This window comes from Bufo bufo, chromosome 4, assembly GCF_905171765.1.
Source record: "Bufo bufo chromosome 4, aBufBuf1.1, whole genome shotgun sequence".
NCBI classification, from domain to species: domain Eukaryota; kingdom Metazoa; phylum Chordata; class Amphibia; order Anura; family Bufonidae; genus Bufo; species Bufo bufo.
In genome coordinates this window covers 47838809-47863503 of record NC_053392.1, presented here as the reverse complement: position 1 = coordinate 47863503, position 24695 = coordinate 47838809, and the positions used below count along the sequence as shown (strand labels likewise).

Sequence of the window (24695 nt, the reverse complement as noted above, 5' to 3'; positions counted from 1 at the left end):
TGGGCATCTATCAAATTTACTCCTGTTCCACTGTCTAGAAAAAAAGAAATAGTCTTCGTCTTAACACCAAAAACAACAACTGCTGGCAACACAAATTGCGATGTACGTATGGAGGAAACGTATACCCCCCGGCTGACATCCTCCACACAGCCTGGGGTTAGTAGTTTTCCGACGGTCTTTTGTTTTTGAGAAAGGAAAGACATTAATAAAATGACCCCTCTCCCCACAGAAAAAACAAACCCCACACCTATGGCGAGCCTCAGGAGGACGGACCTGACGAGTAGTTCCTCCTAGCTGCATAGGCTCGTCTAAGTCCGTACAGACTAACTGCTGCTTGGGAGGGGTTACCAGTTGCTCCGGATTTTTCAATCTGTCCCTAAGACGTCTATCTATCCTGATAGAAAGGGACATAACCGCATCAAGGGAAAAGGGAGTCTCATACAGCGCAAGCGCATCCTTAATCCTTTCGGATAACCCAGAGCAGAACTGACTCCTGAGAGCCGGGTCGTTCCACTGGATATCCGTAGCCCACCTACGGAACTCTGAGCAATGCTCCTCTACTGGCCGCTCTCCCTGTAGGAGTCTCCGTAATTTTGATTCAGCCAGTGCGACTCGGTCAGGGTCATCATACATGAGACCCAAGGCCCTAAAAAATTCATCCACTGACCGGAGAGCCTGGGAATCAGTGGGTAAAGAGAACGCCCAGGACTGCGGATCCCCCTGAAGCAGGGAAATAACAACCCCCACCCGCTGTTCTTCATTACCAGAGGAGTAAGGGCGCAGTTTAAAATATAATTTACAGGCCTCACGGAACGTCACAAATTTGTCCCTTCCCCAAGAAAATCTGTCAGGAAGAGCAACCTTGGGTTCCGCAACAACCTGGTTACCTGTAGCAACCGCAGGGCTTGCGATCTGTAGCAATTGCTGCTGTTGCTGGAGGACCGACGCCTTCAATCCTGCCACCTCCAAAGACAGGCCTTGAAGTAAGCAGCAATTGGATCCATGCTGGATTCTAAGTGGGTAGAAAGAAAAAGATTTTTTTTTTTTTTTCTGCCTACACAAAATAAGGGCCAGATATAATGTAATGACCGGCGTCACGCAAAGGGAGGGAAATGGGAAGGCCCTGTCCAAGGGAAAGGGAAAGGTGGTGACCCCTGACTCACCTTGAGGCTGGCACCTGACTGCCCTGACGTCCCTAGACGGGTTCCTCACCCGTACGCCAATCACGTGCCTAAACCCTGGCTTTCCCTAAGATGAGCCCTATGTAGTGAACAGGGCGGTGGGATCACTAGTCCGCACCACTGACACTAAAAGGAAAACACCAAGGAGAGGACAGACAACACAGACAAAACATATAATCCCAGGTGGGCGACAACAGCAGACAGCAAAAGCCCAACAGGGATCCGGAGGGTAACGTTCTGGAACAACAACCAGGGAACACAGCTACACAGCTCCAGTGGGTCAGTATAGAAGTCCAGGCAGGAAGCTCTATATCTGGCAACCAGAGAAGTGAGAGATGGGAATTAGGGATGAGCGAACCCGAACCGTAAAAGTCCGGGTTCGGGTTCGGTGTTCGGCGCTTTCTTGGCGCTTTTTGAAAGGCTGCAAAGCAGCCAATCAACAAGCGTCATACTACTTGCCCCAAGAGGCCATCACAGCCTTGCCTACTATTGGCATGGCTGTGATTGGCCAGTGCAGCATGTGACCCAGCCTCTATATAAGCTTGGGTCACGTAGCGCTGCACGTCACTCTGCTGATACAAGCTTAGGGAGAGGTTGCTGCTGCGACGTTAGGGCGAGATTAGGCAGATTAACTCCTCCAAAAGACTTAATTCAGTGATCGATCTCCAGCTGTGGATCATTGAAGTGCTGATATTGAATTGCTCACTTTTTTTAGGCTGCCCAGAGCGTTTTTATGTCACTTTTTTCTGGGGTGATCGGCGGCCATTTTGTGGCTTGTGGTGCGCCAGCACAAGCTACCACCAAGTGCATTTAACCATCAATAGTGTGGTTATTTTTTGCTATATCCTACATCAGGTGCAGGCTGAGCCTGTGTCACCCAAGTGCATTTAACCATCAATAGTGTGGTTATTTTTTGGCCATATACTACATCAGGGGCAAGTTGAGTCTGTCACCCAGCGCCTAAAAAATAGGCCTGACATTTCTATTCCTCCAAATCAGTACAGTTTTAGCTGGTCAAGTTATATTTAGTGACCGTAAAAGCACAGTTTTTGTTCGGGGTTGAAAAACTATTCCCAAATTTGCCATTCTCAAAATTAGTAGTTTCTGCTATATGAGGCCTACTTAAAATCTATCCCAAAAAGGATATCTTAGATTCAAGGTGCTGATAGTGTCATTCTGAAAAACTTAACACACACGCTACAGTGCAGATACAAGTCTAATTCTGTGATTAAAGGTATATCTGTCACACAGCGCGTAAAAAATAGGCCTCACATTTATATTTAGCTAAATCTGTCATTACTGGTGTGCCTGTATTAGTGTAATACGGTACCTAAATAGATAGCCAGACAGTGTTAGGTGTCTGTAAAAAAAAGGCCTGAATTTTAATTCAATACATTGGCCCGAATAATATTTTTCTTATTGTGGTGAACGGTAACAATGAGGAAAACATCTAGTAAGGGACGCGGACATGGTCGTGGTGGTGTTAGTGGACCCTCTGGTGCTGGGAGAGGACGTGGCCGTTCTGCCACAGCCACACGTCCTAGTGTACCAACTACCTCAGGTCCCAGTAGCCGCCAGAATTTACAGGGATATTTGGTGGGGCCCAATGCCGTTCTAAGGATGGTAAGGCCTGAGCAGGTACAGGCCTTACCAGTCAATTGGGTGGCCGACAGTGCATCCAGCACGTTCACATTATCTCCCACCCAGTCTTCTGCAGAAAGCGCACAGATGGCGCATGAAAACCAAGCCCATCAGTCTGTCACATCACCCCCATGCATATCAGGGAAACTGTCTGAGCCTCAAGTTATGCAGCAGTCTCTTATGCTGTTTGAAGACTCTGCTGCCAGGGTTTCCCAAGGGCATCCACCTAGCCCTTCCCCAGGGGTGGAAGAGATAGAATGCACTAACGCACAACCACTTATGTTTCCTGATGATGAGGACATGGGAATACCACCTCAGCACGTCTCTGATGATGACGAAACACAGGTGCCAACTGCTGAGTCTTTCTGCAGTGTGCAGACTGAACAGGAGGTCAGGGATCAAGACTGGGTGGAAGACGATGCAGGGGACGATGAGGTCCTAGACCCCACATGGAATGAAGGTCGTGCCACTGACTTTCACAGTTCAGAGGAAGAGGCAGTGGTGAGACCGAGCCAACAGCGTAGCAAAAGAGGGAGCAGTGGGCAAAAGCAGAACACCCGCCACCAAGAGACTCCGCCTACTACTGACTGCCGCCATCTGGGACCGAGCACCCCAAAGGCAGCTTCAAGGACTCCCTGGCATGGCACTTCTTCAAACAATGTGCTGACGACAAGACCCAAGTGGTTTGCACGCTGTGCCATCAGAGCCTGGAGCGAGGCATTAACGTTCTGAACCTTAGCACAACCTGCATGACCAGGCACCTGCATGCAAAGCATGAACTGCAGTCGAGTAAACACCTTAAAAACAAAGAAGTCACTCAGGCTCCCCCTGCTACCTCTTCTGCTGCTGCCGCCTCGGCCTCTTCTGCTGCTGCCGCCGCCTCGGCCTCTTCCTCCGCCTCTGGAGGAACGTTGGCACTTGCCGCCCAGCAAACATGGGATGTACCACCAACACCACCACCTGCGTCACCAAGCATCTCAACCATGTCACACGGCAGCGTTCAGCTCTCCATCTCACAAACATTTGAGAGAAAGCGTAAATTCCCACCTAGCCACCCTCGATCCCTGGCCCTGAATGCCAGCATTTCTAAACTACTGGCCTATGAAATGCTGTCATTTAGGCTGGTGGACACAGACAGCTTCAAACAGCTCATGTCGCTTGCTGTCCCACAGTATGTTGTTCCCAGCCGCCACTACTTCTCCAAGAGAGCCGTTCCTTCCCTGCACAACCAAGTGTCCGATAAAATCAAGTGTGCACTGCGCAACGCCATCTGTGGCAAGGTCCACCTAACCACAGATACGTGGACCAGTAAGCACAGCCAGGGACGCTATATCTCCCTAACTGGGTAAATGTAGTGGCGGCTGGGCCCCAGGCGGAGAGCTGTTTGGCGCACGTCCTTCCGCCGCCAAGGATCGCAGGGCAACATTCTTTGCCTCCTGTCTCCTCCTCCTCCTACTCAGCTTCCTCCTCCTCTTCTTCCACCTGCTCATCCAGTCAGCCACACACCTTCACCACCAACTTCAGCACAGCCCGGGGTAAACGTCAGCAGGCCATTCTGAAACTCATATGTTTGGGGGACAGGCCCCACACCGCACAGGAGTTGTGGCGGGGTATAGAACAACAGACCGACGAGTGGTTGCTGCCGGTGAGCCTCAAGCCCGGCCTGGTGGTGTGCGATAATGGGCGAAATCTCGTTGCAGCTCTGGGACTAGCCGGTTTGACGCACATCCCTTGCCTGGCGCATGTGCTGAATTTGGTGGTGCAGAAGTTCATTCGCAACTACCCCGACATGTCAGAGCTGCTGCATTAAGTGCGGGCCGTCTGTTCGCGCTTCCGGCGTTCACACCCTGCCGCTGCTCGCCTGTCTGCGCTACAGCGTAACTTCGGCCTTCCCGCTCACCGCCTCATATGCGACGTGCCCACCAGGTGGAACTCCACCTTGCACATGCTGGACAGACTGTGCGAGCAGCAGCAGGCCATAGTGGAGTTTCAGCTGCAGCACGCACGGGTCAGTCGCACTGCGGATCAGACCCACTTCACCACCAATGACTGGGCCTCCATGTGAGACCTGTGTGCCCTGTTGCGCTGTTTCGAGTACTCCACCAACATGGCCAGTGGCGATGACGCCGTTATCAGCGTTACAATACCACTTCTATGTCTCCTTGAGAAAACACTTAGGGCGATGATGGAAGAGGAGGTGGCCCAGGAGGAAGAGGAGGAAGAGGGGTCATTTTTAGCACTTTCAGGCCAGTCTCTTCGAAGTGACTCAGAGGGAGGTTTTTTGCAACACCAGAGGCCAGGTACAAATGTGGCCAGACAGGGCCCACTACTGGAGGACGAGGATGAGGAGGAGGTGGAGGAGGATGAGGATGAAGCATGTTCACAGCGGGGTGGCACCCAAAGCAGCTCGGGCCCATCACTGGTGCGTGGCTGGGGGGAAACACAGGACGATGACGATACGCCTCCCACAGAGGACAGCTTGTCCTTACCTCTGGGCAGCCTGGCACACATGAGCGACTACATGCTGCAGTGCCTGCGCAACGACAGCAGAGTTGCCCACATTTTAACGTGTGCGGACTACTGGGTTGCCACCCTGCTGGATCCCTGGTACAAAGACAATGTGCCCACCTTACTTCCTACACTGGAGCGTGATAGGAAGATGCGCGAGTACAAGCGCACGTTGGTAGACGCGCTACTGAGATCATTCCCAAATGTCACAGGGAAACCAGTGGAAGCCCAAGGCGAAGGCAGAGGAGGAGCAAGAGGTCGCCAACGCAGCTGTGTCACGGCCAGCTCCTCTGAGGGCAGGGTTAGCATGGCAGAGATGTGGAAAAGTTTTGTCACCACGCCACAGCTAACTGCACCACCACCTGATACGGAACGTGTTAGCAGGAGGCAACATTTCACTAACATGGTGGAACAGTACCTGTGCACACCCCTCGTACTGACTGATGGTTCGGCCCCATTCAACTTCTGGGTCTCCAAATTGTCCACGTGGCCAGAGCTAGCCTTTTATGCCTTGGAGGTGCTGGCCTGCCCGGCGGCCAGCGTTTTGTCTGAACGTGTATTCAGCACGGCAGGGGGCGTCATTACAGACAAACGCAGCCGCCTGTCTACAGCCAATGTGGACAAGCTGACGTTCATAAAAATGAACCAGGCATGGATCCCACAGGACCTGTCCATCCCTTGTGCAGATTAGATATTAACTACCTCCCCTTAACAATATATTATTCTACTCCAGGGCACTTCCTCATTCAATCCTATTTTTATTTTCATTTTACCATTATATTGCAGGGCAACCCAAAGTTGAATGAACCTCTCCTCTGTCTGGGTGCCGGGGCCTAAATGTGTGAAAGTGGCCTGTTCCAGTGGTGGGTGACGTGAAGCCTGATTCTCTGCTATGACATGAAGACTGATGCTGTGCTGACATGAAGCCAGATTCTCTGTTACGGGACCTCTCTCCTCTGCCTGGGTGCCTGGGCCTAAATATGTTTTAAAATTGTTTTTATTGTTTTTACAACATAAAGATCATACAATTATTGATATGCCCTAAGAGGGCGCCAATGAGGGAAATACAGTTGATACCGTACAATCAGGCTGGTAACAGTCAAATTATAGAAAATTATAAGATTTAAAGTAATAAAGGATAAGGGGGAGGGAGGAAGGAAGGTCGGAGGGAGAGAAGGGGAGGGGGTAATGGCACAATTTTTGATGCAAAATGCTCTTTCTAGGGTACGGATATTTAATTGGACACTATCATACGTGTTCACGAACAATATATTTAAGGTTATCACTTCGTAAATCCCCTAAAATCTTTCCAAGGTCTCCAAATTGCCTCAAATCTGTGTGGTGTTTGGGCCTCCCAGTGTGCCATCTGTTCAAGGCGAAACAATTGGTCACATCTTTGAATCCAATGTTTTAGTGGGGGTGTCTCTACTTTTTTCCAGTATACAGCAATGAGTAATCTGGCTGCTGCCAATAAAATTTGACCCAACTTTTGTGTGTCTCTAGAGCATCTGAGATCCCCGAACACCCCGAAAAAGGCACATTTTTGCAGAAATCGGAAAACTTACTTTGCACACATCTGAAATGACTCTACATATCTTTTGCCAGTAGGAAGCAATTTTAGAGCAGCTCCACCATATATGGCAGTGAGTGCCTACTTCCGACTCACACCTCCAACAGAACGGGCTACTTTCCGGAAACATACAGTTAATTCTTTGTGGGGTGTAATACCACTGGGAAAGCACTTTATAGCTATTCTCTTGTAGTTTGACACACCTGGACACCCTATGGGGCGCTTTTAGCACACTAAGCACTTCTTTTGCTGAGAACTGGATCTTTAAATCATTCTCCCATTTAGAGATGAAGGAAACTTTTTACGGGCGCGTTAGGGTCAGTAGAAGGCTGTATAGCTTGGATATCTTTCCTTTTGGTTCTTTTAATTGCAAGGCTAGTTTCTCAAAAACAGATTGTTCTGAAGTTAAGTTGAGATTTTTGAGGTGGGATTTCATAAAATGAATAAAGTGAGCCAATTGGAAATTAGAAAGGCAAGCTACTTTAGGGTGTTTTTTTAGTTCCTCGGATATTGGGACGTCGTTATCTGGACATAAGGACAAAATCGGCGTAGTGACAGCTTTGGCTTTGTCCGATATAGTTTCCCAGAACTGGGTTGAGGAATGACATAGGACATCTCGCACTTGCATCAGAGCAAGATAATTGGTTAATAAATGGTCCTTCCACCTAGAGTTTTTCCACATGTCAAAAGTATATTTAGTGATGGTATTGTCTGTTTGTAACCTGGCGTATTTTGGAGATTGGTCCAAAAAGACTAAAGAGTGAAGCGGGAAGTTTAACATATTGTCTTCTATAATTAGATCTAATCGATTTGGGTAAGGTCTCAGCCATTCCAGGCATCTAAGTGCAATTACTGCTTTATGATAGGTATATAAGTCCGGGATACCAAGCCCCCCATTTGTAGGGTGTTGCACTAGAAGAGTAAGAGGTAATCTAGATCTCTTACCCCCCCCAGAGGAATTTGGATAATATTCCCTGTAATTTTACAAAATAAGCCTTTGGGATTGGGATAGGCAATGCTTGCAAAAAGTAAAGGACAGTGGGCAGCAATATTGTTTTAATCAGTGTCCTACGACCAAACCATGATATAAATAGGATATCCCAAGAACCTAATAGGTCTTCTAATCTTTTTGGTAATGGTTGGAAATTATCTCGAAATAAATTTGAGAAGTCTGGGGTCAGTGTTATCCCTAGGAATACTATAGACTCAGTGGTCCATTGGAAAGGGGTTGTTTCTTTCATCGTAGCCATACTTCTCGAACCGAACTTCTCGAACCCGAACATCCAGGTGTTCGCTCAACTCTAGTCCCTAACACTAGTTCCTACCTGTTTATGGGCCATGATAGCCACACAAAGTCCAGGGAATGCAGGTCAGCATGCATGCCAAGCACACTCTGCTTTTAACCCCGTCCGGTGCCATTACAGCTTTCATCGGATCCAGGGATGCAAGTACCAACATGCATGCTGAGCCCACTATATACTTCTCCTGGAGCCAAAGGGCTACTGGTAGGTTCTATATAAGCAGACTCCGTTTTATACTGACTTTAAAACCAGCCTCCAGGACAGATTGACTGGTCAGGTGTGCATGACTCCAAGGAGATCGCCACGCCTCCAATATATACTACAAAGAAAAAATGTGGGCTGTTACATCACAGGGCTGGCTGCTGATTGGCTGCATGCATGGCATTGTGGGTGATCCCTTGTTCCCAGAGTTTCTTGCTCCATATCCTCACACGTGCAGCAGCCATTTTAGGAAAATATGTGAGAAGCGTGAGGAAAGCGTGAGGAAATTCGGATTCAGCGAGAATCAAATTTTTCCTGAAATTCGGATTGAATTCCACTTCGTTAACTTCGATTCGCTCATCTCTAATTGTTATGTATCCTGTGTTTTACTCTTTGTATCTGGCCATAGTTCCCAGTAAGGAATGGTTAGCAAAAGTTGGCAATGAACAGGGCTAACCATCCTATTCCTCTTCTCTTGGAAGAAGTGGTCAAGTTCTGCTCCCTGCCAAGAGGGAGAGTTCCTGTGTGGACACAGAGAGGAGAGGAAGTAACCTGCAAAGCTCCTGCTCCTGTTACCATATTCTCCAGAGAGAATCTCCAATTGTCTTCAAGTGAAGCCTTGAGAAACCATACAGTAGTATTAAGTGCTACCTCAGCATCTACAGACCGTGCTCTAAGGTGAGGGAATTTAGCCAAACCATCCTTCACCAAACAACCACTAGGCCAGTATCACCTAAATGCAGAATTACAGCCATTCAACCTGCCTACAGATTCCTTGCTGGTGCCAGAGAGAATTGAAGTTAAAGTCTCCTGCTTCTGTATGCATTTCAAGTTCTTCGTTGCACTTAGAAAAAAAATACTTTGCTATCTTTAAGTCTGACCTCCTTCTTCAGTTCTATGATTCCACCGCACGATCCCCAGGGAGCAATGGTCTGAGGGAGTACACCGTGACACAACACCTCATCAGGGCCACTACCACTCCTGTCCCCTACACCGGTATTTAGGGGGTCGCTGAAAGTGTTACTGTAGATTTCTTCCCCATGACACATAGCCTACACAAGGACAAGGACTCCTTATGGCTCCACACTGCAGAGCTGTAGGCACTCCAACCCATTGAATGTCTTATTATGGAGGTATTCTCTGCTAGAACAGAATGCATTAAAATTATACAATTAATTCATACCATTAAGTAACCCGAAATTTTAATATAACCAAAGACAATGCTCCAGGGAGGAATTTAGGTTCCGTATATTAATATAAAGATAACATTCCAAAAAATCAAAAAATGTTATATACATCCATCTGTCCATATTCACATGCGTCTATCCATCCATATTGCCACATACTCAGTGATAGCTGACGACAGGCTTGACGCACGTGCAGCCCAGTGTGACCACCTCGGTCTCCAGTCTATAGGAGAAGCTGCAGCCTTTCTGCTCCCGACGTAGGACCATCACCTCCTGCTGGATGGGGTAGGAGATCAGGGCTGGATTTTCATTGCCGTTGGCGTCTGTGCAAGCGAAAGTGAGACAATTGGCCTCCGCAATGACGAAGGGGAATCTTTTGGGGTCTGAGTTGAGACTGAAAAGGAAATTTAAAAGAATAAATAAAATGTTACAATTCCACAATGTATACATTTAAATATTGTTCTTTTGGCAGCTAAAGATCTATGTACCCTGCAGATTTTGGGTATTTTCCCAACCGCTCGTCCCTCTTTCCCTGAGAAACTGCAGCTGCATCTCCCTCCCCCTCTGTATTACACTAAAAGGAGTTTTTTAAGGACTGAAAACTTTTCGATCATTTACTGGGAGTAGGATAGTGGAACCACAGTCTGCTAGAAGACTCTAATACCTTCTCATGGTTGACTGTTGGTTTCATATGTATTATTTATGGGTACTACCATTATATATGTACAGTCTATGGTTTCTAGCCAAAACATTTACCGTAAGTGTTTGTGCACTTTTCTCGAAAATTTATTTTTAGATATGATGAGGTTTTGGTGGCATTGATTTGATTTGAATGTATCCTGTGAATCTATAGCCACTGAGTGTGAATAGCTCTAATCTGCTCCGACCACAGGTTCTTCTTCTGTGATAAGGAGTAGATTAGCAAGAAGGTGACGGAGGATTACATGCTTACAGAATCTGACTGCATACAGGCATTGTTTGTAGTCTGTTACCATCGAGACAGATAGCACTGCATTGGAACAGTGTATACTGCATTAATGCAGATGGTGATTTGGATCTTAAGAATGCCCCCATGTCACGGCTGAAATTCTGGGGCTTACAGAAAGTAGTCTTGTCCTGAGGACACAAGTCGAGGTGAACCTGCAAATCCAAGCCCTAATAATGCAGGAAGTTTGTGCTCCATTCCATAGAAGGTATGCAGGACTATAGCCCTATTTCAGAAATCTTTGAAATGGGGTACGTTGTGACATTTACCTGTATTCCCAGGGTGACAAAGAGTGAGTGTGAATGTCCTCCATCTGTACCAAACTGTCCAGGTAGCTGGTGTCGATGAGACCGATGTCCACTATCATAGCGCTTGGCCAGTGGCGGTTCCTTCTTCTAGGACATCTCTGTTTGGCCTCTAGGGGGAGCTTCTCATCCTCAGATCCTTCCTGAGTATTAGTGAGGGACAAATACTCCTCTGGGAGAAAAGCCGATGAGCAGAGGGACACCAGGGCGGCCATCTTAAAGATGGAGAACATGGAGAATAATTTGCAAAATTCCAAACAGGCAAAGAGGAGAAAATTGTTTATTGTGCACGATGTTTGCCTTATGGGGTTGTCACATTACACTTCTGAAACCAGCACCTGGACCTGAATACTTTTGTAATCTCATGTGATTAAAAAAAGGACATGTAAGGACTTGTTTGATCTGTCTCTGTTATCTGCTTATTTTTCTTAAATCTTCATTTTCTCTTATCTTGTATAACATTTTGGGGCTTTGGAACCAATTACTCAACTTACAATGGTTTCAACATACAATGGTCGTCCTGGAACCAATTAATATTGTAACTTGAGGGTATATACTACACACACATACCACCCAACTAAGAAGCTAAACTATCAGCGGAGCGTGAAGCAATGGAAGAGAACATCTCCAGCTGCCCTGCCTCCGCCAGAGCACCGGATCGGGACTCAGCTGGTAACACAGTTCTACGATCCAGTTGTAACAAACGGATGTGGAGAACTGGAGGGAACTGGCTGAATCCCATGCCTTTCTATAGGGGGTGCAGAGGTTGCAGTCGCTACCGGACCCAGGAGCTTGAGGGGGCCCAAAGACCCTTGTGCCACATAAGAAGACACTGGTTCTATTGAAAGTGCATGCTGGTCAAGCTACACCTCTGGCTGGAGAGAAGGGGTTAGGTCAAGGATTTGGCATAAGGAAGGGGGGAGCGTTTCATATGTTGCCTCAGGCATCACGAAGGCTATGTTCTTCAATGCCCCCTGGCCACAAAGCACTGAGGGAACGGGGTCCCAAGCTGAACTCTTGCACCAGGACTCATGAGCCTTTATCTAAGCCCCTGCCTTTAATCCAGCATTTAATCCACGGAACCTCTAATCTGCCATTTTATCTAAATTTCAATGTTCCTAGGGATGCACAATAAAAGTAAATCAGGGAACACTTTCCAGCCTATTGGAATGGACTTATTGCTGTGTTCTGGATGATATAAATTCTACTGTCATGGTCCTTAATATGATATTATACAATGGACACTTTTATACTCACAAGTATCAGTGAGGTTCTTGTATGGACCATTCTTCTCCTGCTGCTGGGTTCTTCGTATAGTTCTGGGATCTGCTGCTCTAATTCTTGGATCCCAGTCCCTCTCTCTATTTATACCAGTTGTGGCGTTGAGTCTCCATCTCAGGAATCATAGTTTTCCAAAAATTTTCTGTAAGTTCCAGTCGTGTCTATGACCATTGAAGAATGTGGACTGTCCAGCTCTACCCTGTTATGTCAGATTATAAGAGAGAGAAACCAGCATAAGATCTCACTTCCTTAATCAGGGACCATAATTTATCTGAACTCTCGACGCTTATCTTGGACCATAGAGATAGCAGCACATGGTAATTATTGTCTTCACTGATTCCTAATATAACTATGACGAGTATACTTTTCTTGTAATGTAACTACATATCATTGACTAATCTGAACCTGATTCCATTGTCCATCCTCCTGTGCTCGGTGTCGACCCCTGTTGGACAATTAAGGAATACTGAGTAAATGGGAGGTGTGTGTGTGGGGTGGAGGGGGGGGGCAGGGGGTACAATTTTCTCTGAAGCACCTAGAATATCTATCCATCACAATTACAGCTCATTAATCTAAATGGGAACTGTGTAATGCATCTTTTCACCTGCAGAGGCGCTGTGGGCGAATTAAGCATATACCGATGGATACTCCCTCTGATCACAACTGATCATTGGTGGTCCCAGCAATGAGATACCATGTCATCAGCTTATTTTTGGGGGATCCTTCTAATGAAATGCGATTTCTCAAAGCAATTAACTCCATTAAAATAGCAATTAATTACAAATCCATGGGATTGGTGAAGGGAAAGTCGGCAGAGATAATACTGAATACAGAACACATAAAATATTTAAAAACAGAACACTCGCCAGATCATGGCAGCGGACAGCTCACTACATAATAAATCTATAGCTAAAAAAATCTCTCTGTAATTGATCGACAATTTATATTCTAATTTTCTAACACCTCATTATCATATGTAGATATTATAAGAATTACGTGTACTGGAGCACAAGTTGCTCAGTGATGAAAGACACTTTTAAGCCGCTTTACGCATGTGTGTATCAAGTTTCATTCTTCTATCCTCTATGCACAGACTTTCTTTACGAGTGGCCGCGAAAATCGGCTAATAAAAATCAGTTCATTTTTTTATTTTTTATTTATTCTGTTGAAACACAATTCAAAAGCAATGTCTGATTTTCATTAGCTGAATATTGATTTATTGTTACTTTTGTCAGTTTCAAGTTATTTCAGTGACCATTGTGGGTTTTTCTTTCTTTAACGGAAGGGTACCAAAAATTTTGTGGACGTGTGTAGATACTTCTCATACAATCCTGTTTGTTACTATGAGCTCTCGCTTCAGTTTATGACTCTTTTATCTCTATCTGATGCAGGAGAGGATTATTACTGTGTCAGCTTTTCTGGTTAATTAGTAAATGAGGGATTCCATAGCGGGAGATGTTCCCGTCCTTTAAATTCTCCCAATGTTTAATATTCATTTCTGAAAGATTAAAATGTATTGAAATAAATTTCCGAGAAACATTGAAACCTGATTTTAGGTTATGAATATTTCAGGAAAGCCCAGAAACAACCGTGTCCCTTATATAATGGGGCCCGGAGTCAGAGTCCCAGCACAGTCCACCAGCAGAACCTCACCAGAGCTCGTCTATGAGAACAATGGCCGCCCACCGGGGAACATTAATGGTAGGAGCACCGATTCCTATTCAGTTGTATTAACCAGGTCCATTATAGGGGTATGAGGTGTGGGGGTTCATTACTTGTTATTATGTTCTCCGAAGGCAAAATTATCTTCCTTGGTTTATCTAAAGAATTGTCTTGAAGGGGTTGTCCACTTCTGAGCATCATTTTATAGTTTAAAAGCTGATCAACATTGTACGTACTTTGCATTACTTATGGTTACAACCTGTGTTCTGCTCCAGAGCTGTATTTACAATTCTGTTGGTTGTTAGTGGAAACAGTTAGAAAGCATAAAATTCAGACACAACCTAAGAGGCTATCTCCTATAATGTGGGAGAGGGACGTAGTTAATTTTTTCTATATCATATCACTTTACAGAGTCTTGATTAAAGGCTTCTTACAAATTATAAGAACGAGTTCAGAAGCCAGAAGAATTGTAAATGCAACTCTAGAGCAGTGTTTCCCAACCAGTGTGCCTCCAGCTGTTGCAAAACTACAACTCCCAGCATGCCCGGACAGCCTTTGGAAACACTGCTCTAGAGTATATGTCTGATAGTGACAGCTCTTTGGATCTCATCTTGAGAGTTGACCGCAACAGATTCCAAATGCAAATAGCACACTGGAAATGAACTCTGGACCTTTTATCTGCTCATTGTAATTGGGATAATGAGGGAATAACACACACCTGGCCATGGAAGAGCTGAGAAGCCAATTGTCCCATTACTTTTGGTCCCTTAACAAGCGGGAGGCACATATGCAAACTGTTGTAATTCCTACACCGTTTACCTGATTTGGATGTAAATACCCTCAAATTAAAGCTGAGAGTCTGCAGCACATCTTGTTCGTTTCATTTCAAATCCATTGCGGTGGTGTATAGAGCCAAAAATGTTAGAATTGTGACGATATCCCAATATTTATGGACCTGACTGTATGTACACAGTGACTGCAGCAGCAGAATAGTGAGTATTATATATACTGTAGGATAAATCTGCTGCATCTTATTGCTCCATTTCTAACCCTTCCTTGTACCATTATCCTGTATAACGCAGACACCTCCATAATGCCCCTATAATACATATCCTATAATCTGTTCTCAGGGTCTCTCCACATGGCTTCTCCTTATCTTCCATTCTTCTGCCCATGGAAGAGAAGTGCAGGTACCTGGTACAGAGGAGTGGGATGTCCGCCCAGTGTCCGGAGGTGATTGTCCATTCCAAGTGGACGCCACATTTCCACCACGTGTGAAGGTTCATATGAAGATCAACAGTGGGAGCTCTGCACAACTAATGACGGACAGCATCAAGAGCCGCTCAATGTCTCCATGGGAATACAGGTAAATATACAGGTGATCTATCTATCTATCTATTATCTATTATCTATCTATCTATCTATCTATCTATTATCTATTATCTATCTATCTATCTTTCCCATAAATCTCTCCACGTCCATGTCTGTATCGTGAGTCCTATACATTGCATGTACCTTGTGATTAGAGATGGCCCGAACTATCCGACGGCGAACAGTTCCCGGCGAACATAGCTTGTTCGCGTTCGCCTCTGCCGGGCGAACACATGCGATGTTCGGTCCGCCCCCTATACATCATCATTGAGCAAACTTTGACCCTGTACCTCACAGTCAGCAGACACATTCCAGCCAATCAGCAGCATACCCTCCCTCCCAGACCCTCCCACCTCCTGCACAGCATCCATTTTAGATTCATTCTGAAGCTGCAGTCTTAGTGAGAGGAGGGAGACTGTAACTGCTGCTGATTTAATTGGGAAATCGATAGCTAGGCTAGTGAATTCAGTGTCCACTCCAGTCCTGAAAGACTCATCTGATCTCTGCTGTAAGGACAGCGTCCTGACAGCACCCCAAAAAGCCCTTTTTAGGGCTGCAACATTAGTCTGCTTTTTTTTTTTCCTTTATATACATATTGCAGTTGCCTGGCCTGCCTGTGTGTGAGGAGCTGCAGGCCCACAGACTGTAGTGTGCCCACTGCCAGTGCTCACCCCTGTCATTCCGTGTGGCACAGGACTTTGCTTAAAAAAAGGCACTTAATTTTTACACTTTAATCTAAGGTTAGTTGCCTGCCAGTGTGTGTCAGGCTGACTTCCACTGACTGTAGTGTGCCCACTGCCAGTGCCCACCACTCATACCGGCTGGCACAGGACTTTGCATAAAAAAGGCATTAAATTTTTACACTTTAGTGTAATTTCAGCTGCTTGCCTGCTGCTAGTGTGTGTCAGGCCGACTTCAACTGACTGTAGTGTGCCCACTGCCAGTGCCCACCCCTGTCATCCCGTGTGGCACAGGACTTTGCTTAAAAAAAAGGCACTTCATTTTTACACTTTAATCTAAGGTTAGTTGCCTGCCAGTGTGTGTCAGGCCGACTTCAACTGACTGCAGTGTGCCCACTGCCAGTGCCCACCCCTGTCATCCCGAGTGGCACAGGACTTTGCTTAAAAAATAGGCACTTAATTTTTACACTTTAATCTAAGGTTAGTTGCCTGCCAGTGTGTGTCAGGCTGACTTCCACTGACTGTAGTGTGCCCACTGCCAGTGCCCACCACTCATACCGGCTGGCACAGGACTTTGCTTAAAAAAGGCATTTAATTTTTACACTTTAATGTAATTTCAGCTGCTTGCCTGCTGCTAGTGTGTGTCAGGCCGACTTCAACTGACTGTAGTGTGCCCACTGCCAGTGCCCACCCCTGTCATACCGAGTGGCACAGGACTTTGCTTAAAAAATAGGCACTTAATTTTTACACTTTAATCTAAGGTTAGTTGCCTGCCAGTGTGTGTCAGGCTGACTTCCACTGACTGTAGTGTGCCCACTGCCAGTGCCCACCACTCATACCGGCTGGCACAGGACTTTGCTTAAAAAAGGCATTTAATTTTTACACTTTAATGTAATTTCAGCTGCTTGCCTGCTGCTAGTGTGTGTCAGGCCGACTTCAACTGACTGTAGTGTGCCCACTGCCAGTGCCCACCCCTGTCATACCGAGTGGCACAGGACTTTGCTTAAAAAATAGGCACTTAATTTTTACACTTTAATCTAAGGTTAGTTGCCTGCCAGTGTGTGTCAGGCTGACTTCCACTGACTGTAGTGTGCCCACTGCCAGTGCCCACCACTCATACCGGCTGGCACAGGACTTTGCATAAAAAAGGCATTTAATTTTTACACTTTAGTGTAATTTCAGCTGCTTGCCTGCTGCTAGTGTGTGTCAGGCCGACTTCAACTGACTGTAGTGTGCCCACTGCCAGTGCCAACCACTGATACCGGGTGGCACAGTAGCTTGCCGATAAATAAGGCATTTAATTTTTAGACAGTAGTCTAAATTCAGTTGCTTGCCTGCTGCCAGTGTGTGTCAGGCCCGCTTCCACTGACTGTAGTGTGCCCACTGCCAGTGCCAACCACTGATACCGGGTGGCACAGTAGCTTGCCGATAAATAAGGCATTTAATTTTTAGACAGTAGTCTAAATTCAGTTGCTTGCCTGCTGCCAGTGTGTGTCAGGCCCTCTTCCACTGACTGTAGTGTGCCCACTGCCAGTGCCAACCACTCATACCGGGTGGCACAGTAGCTTGCCGATAAATAAGGCATTTAATTTTTACACTTTAGTGTAATTTCAGTTGCTTGCCTGCTGCCAGTGTGTGTCAGGCCCGCTTCCACTGACTGTAGTGTGCCCACTGCCAGTGCCAACCACTGATACCGGGTGGCACAGTAGCTTGCCGATAAATAAGGCATTTAATTTTTAGACAGTAGTCTAAATTCAGTTGCTTGCCTGCTGCCAGTGTGTGTCAGGCCCGCTTCCACTGACTGTAGTGTGCCCACTGCCAGTGCCAACCACTCATACCGGGTGGCACAGTAGCTTGCCGATAAATAAGGCATTTAATTTTTACACTTTAGTGTAATTTCAGTTGCTTGCCTGCTGCCAGTGTGTGTCAGGCCCGCTTCCACTGACTGTAGTGTGCCCACTGCCAGTGCCAACCACTGATACCGGGTGGCACAGTAGCTTGCCGATAAATAAGGCATTTAATTTTTAGACAGTAGTCTAAATTCAGTTGCTTGCCTGCTGCCAGTGTGTGTCAGGCCCTCTTCCACTGACTGTAGTGTGCCCACTGCCAGTGCCAACCACTCATACCGGGTGGCACAGTAGCTTGCCGATAAATAAGGCATTTAATTTTTACACTTTAGTGTAATTTCAGTTGCTTGCCTGCTGCCAGTGTGTGTCAGGCCCGCTTCCACTGACTGTAGTGTGCCCACTGCCAGTGCCAACCACTGATACCGGGTGGCACAGTAGCTTGCCGATAAATAAGGCATTTAATTTTTAGACAGTAGTCTAAATTCAGTTGCTTGCCTGCTGCCAGTCAGTGTGTCAGGCCCTCTTCCACTGACTGTAGTGTGCCCACTGCCAGTGCCAACATCATACCTGATCGTATACACACACTGGATGTTTTAAAGCACGTTATTCCAAACAATTTAGGAATGTTAGTTGATTTATGCCCTTTATGGATTAAAACCCGACTCTGCGTCCACTACGTAATTTTCCATGGGAGTTTTGCCATAGATCCCCCTCCGGCATGCCACAGTCCAGGTGTTAGACCCCTTGAAACAACTTTCTCATCACTATTGTGGCCAGAAAGAGTCCCTGTGGGTTTTAAAATTCGCCTGTCTATTGAAGTCTATGGCGGTTCGCCCGGTTCGCCAGTTCGCGAACATTTGCGGAAGTTCGCGTTCGCTGTTCGCGAACTGAAAATTTTATGTTCGCGACATCACTACTTGTGATGTCATCTCACAATTTCTTAAGTTTCTCTATCTGCACGCTTATTTTTCCTTCATGCTACTAACCATACATGGAAAATATACCATGAGCTTAGACCGAAGATTTTGAAAAGCTTTAAAATCAAAAATCACAATCGCTTTACACTACAAAGGGAATTTCCAGGTGTGAGCTTCATGTACCATAGACGCCTCCACTGAGGTCAGCTGACAACCACAATGGCTGCCCCCTGCAAAGTTTATCAGCTGCATTTAGTATTGTAAAAGCTATTTTGCTAATTTTGGCCTCTGATTTCTATCATCTCCTTCCTCCAGCTCCAACGTGGACAACCACAGATTCCCGGTGGTCATCAATGAGGCCAGATGTCTCCACCACGGCTGTTTGGACCCTGAGGGTAATGTGGACCTCAACATGAACTCAGTCCCCATCAGACAGGAGATCCTGGTCCTGCGCCGTGAGATGAGAGGATGCGTCCCCGTCTATAAGCTGGACAAGCAGCTAGTCACCGTGGGCTGCACCTGTGTCCGGCCCATCACCCAGTACCTCAGATAAAAGCCTCATGGGTCACCACTGTCTCAGTGGAAGCGTTACCCATCGACCAATCAGGGGACTCTATAATGTGATTTTAGAAGTTAAAGCTGAATTCTGATTGGTTGCTGTTAAGGACAACTTATAAAAACCAGTGTAAGGAAAATAACTGTGGCCGACAGGAACCAATCAGATTTTATCTACTTACTTCTCTCCTGCCGACTGCAAAACATGAGCAATTTCCATAGGCTGCCATGGGTGACACTTCTAAAAAAAGATATGTGCAGAACCGCGTTTTCTCAGTTTTATTATTTAAAATGTATTTATTGTTTTTCTGGCAATATTCTTTATATTTATTTATTATGCTTTTATGGAAATATTCTTTATATTTATTTGACAATATTTATATTATTACATAAAATTATTGAAACTATTTAATCAGTCTATTGTTTTAATTAGCTGGAAAAATGTACAGAAACTTGATGTTTTTTATGGCTGTTAGAGGGTGTAAATACTTTTGTAATCACCTTTTTTATTGCTCTAATAAATGTAAAATGATAAAAGAAGCAACCTTGTAGATCGTTTTGATGAAAGGAATCCTACCATTTAGTGTATACAGCTCCCATGCAGACCTATGTGTCTCCAGCTGTCACAGCCAGACAACTGAGAAGCGCTCACAGGAGCTTCTCAGATCCTCCTCCTTGAATTTCTTTGTTTTGGTTTAGTTTCTCATCTCGTTAGTCTATCTCAGCTGTCATGCAGTTGGACTAATTGCTACCCTTTAAGTTCCTCCCCATAATGCAGTAGTGTGCGGCTGATACAACTTCCTGGAGTGTGTGTGCATGCTGTTCCCAGTTCCCAGTTCCCAGTCCTCAGTCGTCAGTTGTCTGCAAGATAAGTGCTGTTTATGTATTTATGATTTTGTCTTTTCTGAATCCAGGTGACCCTGACTCCCTCCGTGTCAGTGTAGGGAGCCGGTGGTCGTGTCCCTTCACTATTGTAGGGTCTTCAGGTAATAGATAGCCGAGGAACGTGGATATGCGGCCATCCACCTTTGGGGTGTTCGCATAGGCTGAGCAGTGAGGGAGAGCGGCAGGTCTATTGCAGGGGTCTCCCTTTGTTCCTTAGTTGTGGATCCAGAGAGACATTGTTTATATGGTATTGTCTTGTTTCCTGTACACCATCCGTGACATTATCAGCCGCCAAAACCGTCTCAAGCATGGATCCGGTTTCACTTTTGGCTGAACGCTTTCAGGGTCTTTCTTTGGAGGTAGCTGATCTCCGTAAGACTTTTTCTCAGTTTCAAGTGACCGGTTCAGCTTGCGTTCATGGAGTTTGTGCTGAGCCTAAGATCTCGCTCCCGGATACGTTCTCCGGGGGTAGTGAGAATTTTGTGCGTTTTAGAGAGGCTTGCAAACTCCATTTTCGCCTTCTTCCCCATTCTTCTGGTGATGAAGAACGGAGGGTGGGGATCATTATATCGCTGCTCAGGGGTAACGCTCAGTCCTGGGCCTTTTCGCTGCCGGAGGGGGCACGGCCCCTTCGTTCAGTGGATGAATTCTTTTTAGCCCTGGGTCAGATATATGATGATCCGGATCGTATTGCTCTGGCTGAGTCTAGACTACGTCTGTTATGCCAGGGTAAACAATCCGCAGAGATATACTGTTCAGAATTTCGGAGATGGGCAGCAGATACGGGTTGGAATGATGCTGCACTCCGAAGTCAATTTTGCTATGGTCTTTCAGAGGGATTGAAAGATGCATTTGCCTTTCATGAAAGTCCTACCTCCTTGGATTCTGCTATGTCTCAGGCTGTTCGTATTGACAGGCGTCTTAGAGAGAGAGGAGAGATCTCTCCTTCCTGTCATACTCCCGGGACAGTGCAGCGGTCTCATTCTGTGCACAGGGGTCTCAGTCGCTGTCAGCCCCTTCTGAGCAGGAGTCCATGCAGCTGGGGTTGATTGCCTCTGACAATAGAAGATTCAGCCCGCAGGGGAGGGTTTGTTTTTGTTGTGGAGGTATAAATCATCTGGCAAATGTTTGTCCCTCCAGGAGATTCAGGCAGTTTTCTGGGAGTAATAAAGAGACAAAAAGGAAAAAATCTTTTAAAAATGTTCCGTCTGTTACTATTGGCAGGGTTGAGGCGGAAATTGAAGGTTTCCCGTTTGCTTGTAGTTCCCGTTTTGTCCTGCCTGCTAGGGTGGCGCTAGAGAGCAAGAACATTTTTTGTGAGATTTTTGTGGATAGTGGAGCAGCTGTCAACCTCATTGATAATCAATTTGCAATAACTCATGGTTTCCAGGTATGCACTTTGGGAAAGGATTTTCCTGTTTTTGCTATTGATTCAGCTCCACTTTCTCAGAAATCATTAAAGGGCATAGTTCACAATATCCGTTTAATTGTGAGTGATGCTCATGTTGAGGATGTGTCATGTTTCGTCCTTAGCGGTTTGCCTACTCCTCTAGTGTTGGGGCTACCCTGGCTCACTAAACATAACCCCACCATTGATTGGCAAGCGAGGCAAATAAATGGTTGGAGTAACTTTTGCAGAGAGAATTGCCTCATAACATCTGTTTCTGAGGTTTCTACTAAGACTGTACCACCTTTCCTCTCTGAATTTTTGGATGTCTTCTCTGAGAGTGGAGTTCAGGGTTTACCTCCGCACAGGGAGTATGATTGCCCTATTAATCTCATCCCAGACGCCAAGCTGCCTAAATCTGGTTTATACAATCTCTCCCAACCTGAGAGGGACGCTATGCGGGCTTATATCTCTGAGAGTCTGAGAAAAGGACACATACGACCCTCGAAGTCACCTGTTGCCGCTGGTTTTTTCTTTGTTAAGAAAAAAGATGGTTCTTTAAGACCTTGTCTGGATTTCAGGGAGCTGAACAGTATCACTATTCGTGATCCTTATCCGCTTCCTCTGATCCCGGACCTGTTTAACCAGGTTGTTGGGGCTAAAGTCTTTTCCAAATTAGACCTAAGAGGGGCATACAACCTGGTTAGGGTCAGAGAAGGAGACGAATGGAAGACGGCTTTCAATACCCCTGAGGGCCATTTTGAGAATTTGGTTATGCCTTTTGGTTTGATGAATGCCCCAGCCGTTTTTCAGCATTTCGTCAACAGCATTTTTTATCATTTAATGGGAAAATTTGTATTAGTGTATTTGGATGACATTTTGATTTTTTCTCCTGATTTCAAGACTCATAAGGAACACTTACGTCAGGTCTTGCTCATCCTGCGGGAGAATAAATTATACGCTAAACTGGAAAAATGTGTGTTTGCGGTTCCAGAAATCCAATTTCTGGGGTTTCTTGTCTCCGCTTCTGGTTTTCGCATGGACCCCGAGAAGGTCCGCGCTGTGCTTGAGTGGGAGCTTCCTGAGAATCAGAAGGCGCTGATGCGTTTTTTGGGCTTTGCCAATTATTACAGGAAATTTATTTGGAATTATTCCTCTGTTGTTAAACCACTCACTGATTTGACCAGAAAAGGGGTAGATTTTTCTTCCTGGTCGGTAGAGGCGCGTAAGGCCTTTTCTAATATCAAGGAGAGTTTTGCTTCCGCTCCCATCCTAGTACAACCTGATATTTCGTTACCCTTCATAGTTGAGGTTGATGCTTCTGAGGTAGGGGTGGGTGCGGTCTTGTCTCAGGGTTCCTCTCCTGCCAAATGGCAACCGTGTGCCTTTTTCTCAAAGAAACTCTCCTCCGCAGAGAGAAATTATGATGTGGGAGATAGGGAATTGTTGGCCATCAAGTTGGCTTTTGAGGAATGGCGCCATTGGCTAGAGGGAGCCAGACACCCTATTACCGTGTTTACTGACCATAAAAATCTGGCCTACTTGGAGTCAGCCAAGCGTCTGAACCCGAGACAGGCCAGATGGTCTTTGTTCTTTTCAAGGTTTAATTTTGTTGTTACGTTCCGCCCTGGGGTTAAGAATGTGAAGGCAGATGCCCTGTCACGTTGTTTTCCGGGAGGTGGGAATTTTGAAGACCCGGGTCCCATTTTGGCTGAAGGTGTGGTGGTCTCTGCTCTTTTTCCTGAATTGGAGGCAGAGGTGCATGCAGCCCAGTCAGAAGCTCCTGATCTTTGTCCTCCTGGGAGGTTGTTTGTGCCTCTCGCTTTGAGACACAAGATTTTTAAAGAACACCACGACACGGTCCTTGCTGGGCACCCGGGGGCAAGAGCCACACTGGATCTCATCGCTCGGAGATTCTGGTGGCCTGCGCTTCGTAAGTCGGTTGAAGGTTTTGTGGCAGCTTGCGAGACTTGCGCTCGTGCCAAGGTCCCTCATTCACGGCCATCTGGTCCTCTCCTTCCTTTGCCCATTCCTTCCCGTCCTTGGACACATCTGTCCATGGACTTCATAACGGACTTGCCTCGTTCCTCGGGGAAGTCTGTGATTCTGGTGGTGGAGGACCGTTTTAGCAAAATGGTGCATTTTATCCCTTTTCCTGGTTTGCCCAATGCTAAGACGCTGGCGCAGGCATTTATTGACCACATTGTCAAATTGCATGGGATTCCTTCAGACATAGTCTCTGATAGGGGCACGCAGTTTGTTTCCAGATTCTGGAAGGCTTTCTGTTCTCGCTTGGGGGTTCGGTTGTCATTCTCTTCTGCTTTCCATCCACAGTCAAATGGCCAGACAGAGCGCGTCAATCAGAATCTGGAGACATATCTGCGCTGTTTTGTGGCGGAGAATCAGGAGGATTGGTGTTCTTTTTTGTCCCTTGCTGAGTTTGCTTTAAATAACCGTCGTCAGGAGTCCTCCGATAAGTCACCATTTTTTGGTGCATATGGGTTCCATCCGCAGTTTGGGACTTTCTCGGGAGAGGGCTCTTCTGGTTTGCCTGATGAGGACAGATTCTCCTCGTCCTTGTCATCTATTTGGCAAAAGATTCAGGATAATCTAAAGAGCATGAGTGAGAGATATAAGCGTGTGGCGGATAAGAGACGTGTGCCTGGTCCGGACCTGAATGTTGGTGATCTGGTGTGGTTGTCTACCAAGAATATCAAATTGAAGGTTCCCTCCTGGAAGTTGGGTCCTAGGTTTATTGGGCCTTACAAGATCCTGTCTGTCATCAATCCTGTTGCCTACCGTCTTGAGCTTCCTCAGACTTGGAAGATCCATAATGTTTTTCATAAGTCCTTATTGAAACCTTATGTTCAACCTATTGTACCCTCGCCTTTGCCTCCTCCTCCGATTATGGTTGATGGAAATCTTGAATTTCAGGTCTCTAGGATTGTGGATTCTCGTCTTGTCCGCGGTTCCCTCCAGTACCTCGTTCATTGGGAGGGTTATGGTCCTGAGGAGAGGATGTGGGTCCCAGTGACGGACATTAAGGCCTCTCGTCTCATCAGGGCTTTCCATAGGTCCCATCCTGAGAAGGTGGGCTCTGAGTGTCCGGGGTCCACTCCTAGAGGGAGGGGTACTGTCACAGCCAGACAACTGAGAAGCGCTCACAGGAGCTTCTCAGATCCTCCTCCTTGAATTTCTTTGTTTTGGTTTAGTTTCTCATCTCGTTAGTCT

At 46.2% G+C, this 24695-nt stretch overlaps 2 protein-coding genes across 2 annotated transcripts; one reads left to right on the top strand and one right to left on the bottom strand.

Annotated features, from left to right (window-relative positions):
• Positions 1-9748: 9748 nt before the first annotated feature.
• LOC120998957 (interleukin-17F-like) lies at positions 9749-10941 on the bottom strand. Its single transcript, XM_040429833.1, has 2 exons — positions 10844-10941; positions 9749-9983 (listed from the first exon to the last, which is right to left on the bottom strand). Exons 1-2 carry the CDS (start codon positions 10939-10941, stop codon positions 9749-9751), a joined length of 333 nt encoding a protein of 110 aa, XP_040285767.1.
• Positions 10942-13834: 2893 nt separating this feature from the next.
• On the top strand, positions 13835-19190 carry LOC120998956 (interleukin-17A-like). Its single transcript, XM_040429832.1, has 3 exons — positions 13835-13861; positions 14953-15188; positions 18953-19190. The coding sequence occupies exons 1-3, from the start codon at positions 13835-13837 to the stop codon at positions 19188-19190; spliced, it is 501 nt and encodes a 166-aa protein (XP_040285766.1).
• Positions 19191-24695: the final 5505 nt, after the last annotated feature.

What these genes read in the sequence shown, in the direction of transcription:
- LOC120998957 (XM_040429833.1), bottom strand. Translation starts at nt 10,941, where the DNA reads ATGATAGTGGACATCGGTCTCATCGACACCAGCTACCTGGACAGTTTG. An exon ending in TTGTCACCCTGGGAATACAG is followed by an intron (nt 9,984 to 10,843) that starts GTAAATGTCACA and finishes TTTCCTTTTCAG; the next exon opens with TCTCAACTCAGACCCCAAAA.
- LOC120998956 (XM_040429832.1), top strand. Translation starts at nt 13,835, where the DNA reads ATGGCCGCCCACCGGGGAACATTAATG. An exon ending in CCCACCGGGGAACATTAATG is followed by an intron (nt 13,862 to 14,952) that starts GTAGGAGCACCG and finishes ATCTGTTCTCAG; the next exon opens with GGTCTCTCCACATGGCTTCT. An exon ending in ATGTCTCCATGGGAATACAG is followed by an intron (nt 15,189 to 18,952) that starts GTAAATATACAG and finishes TCCTTCCTCCAG; the next exon opens with CTCCAACGTGGACAACCACA.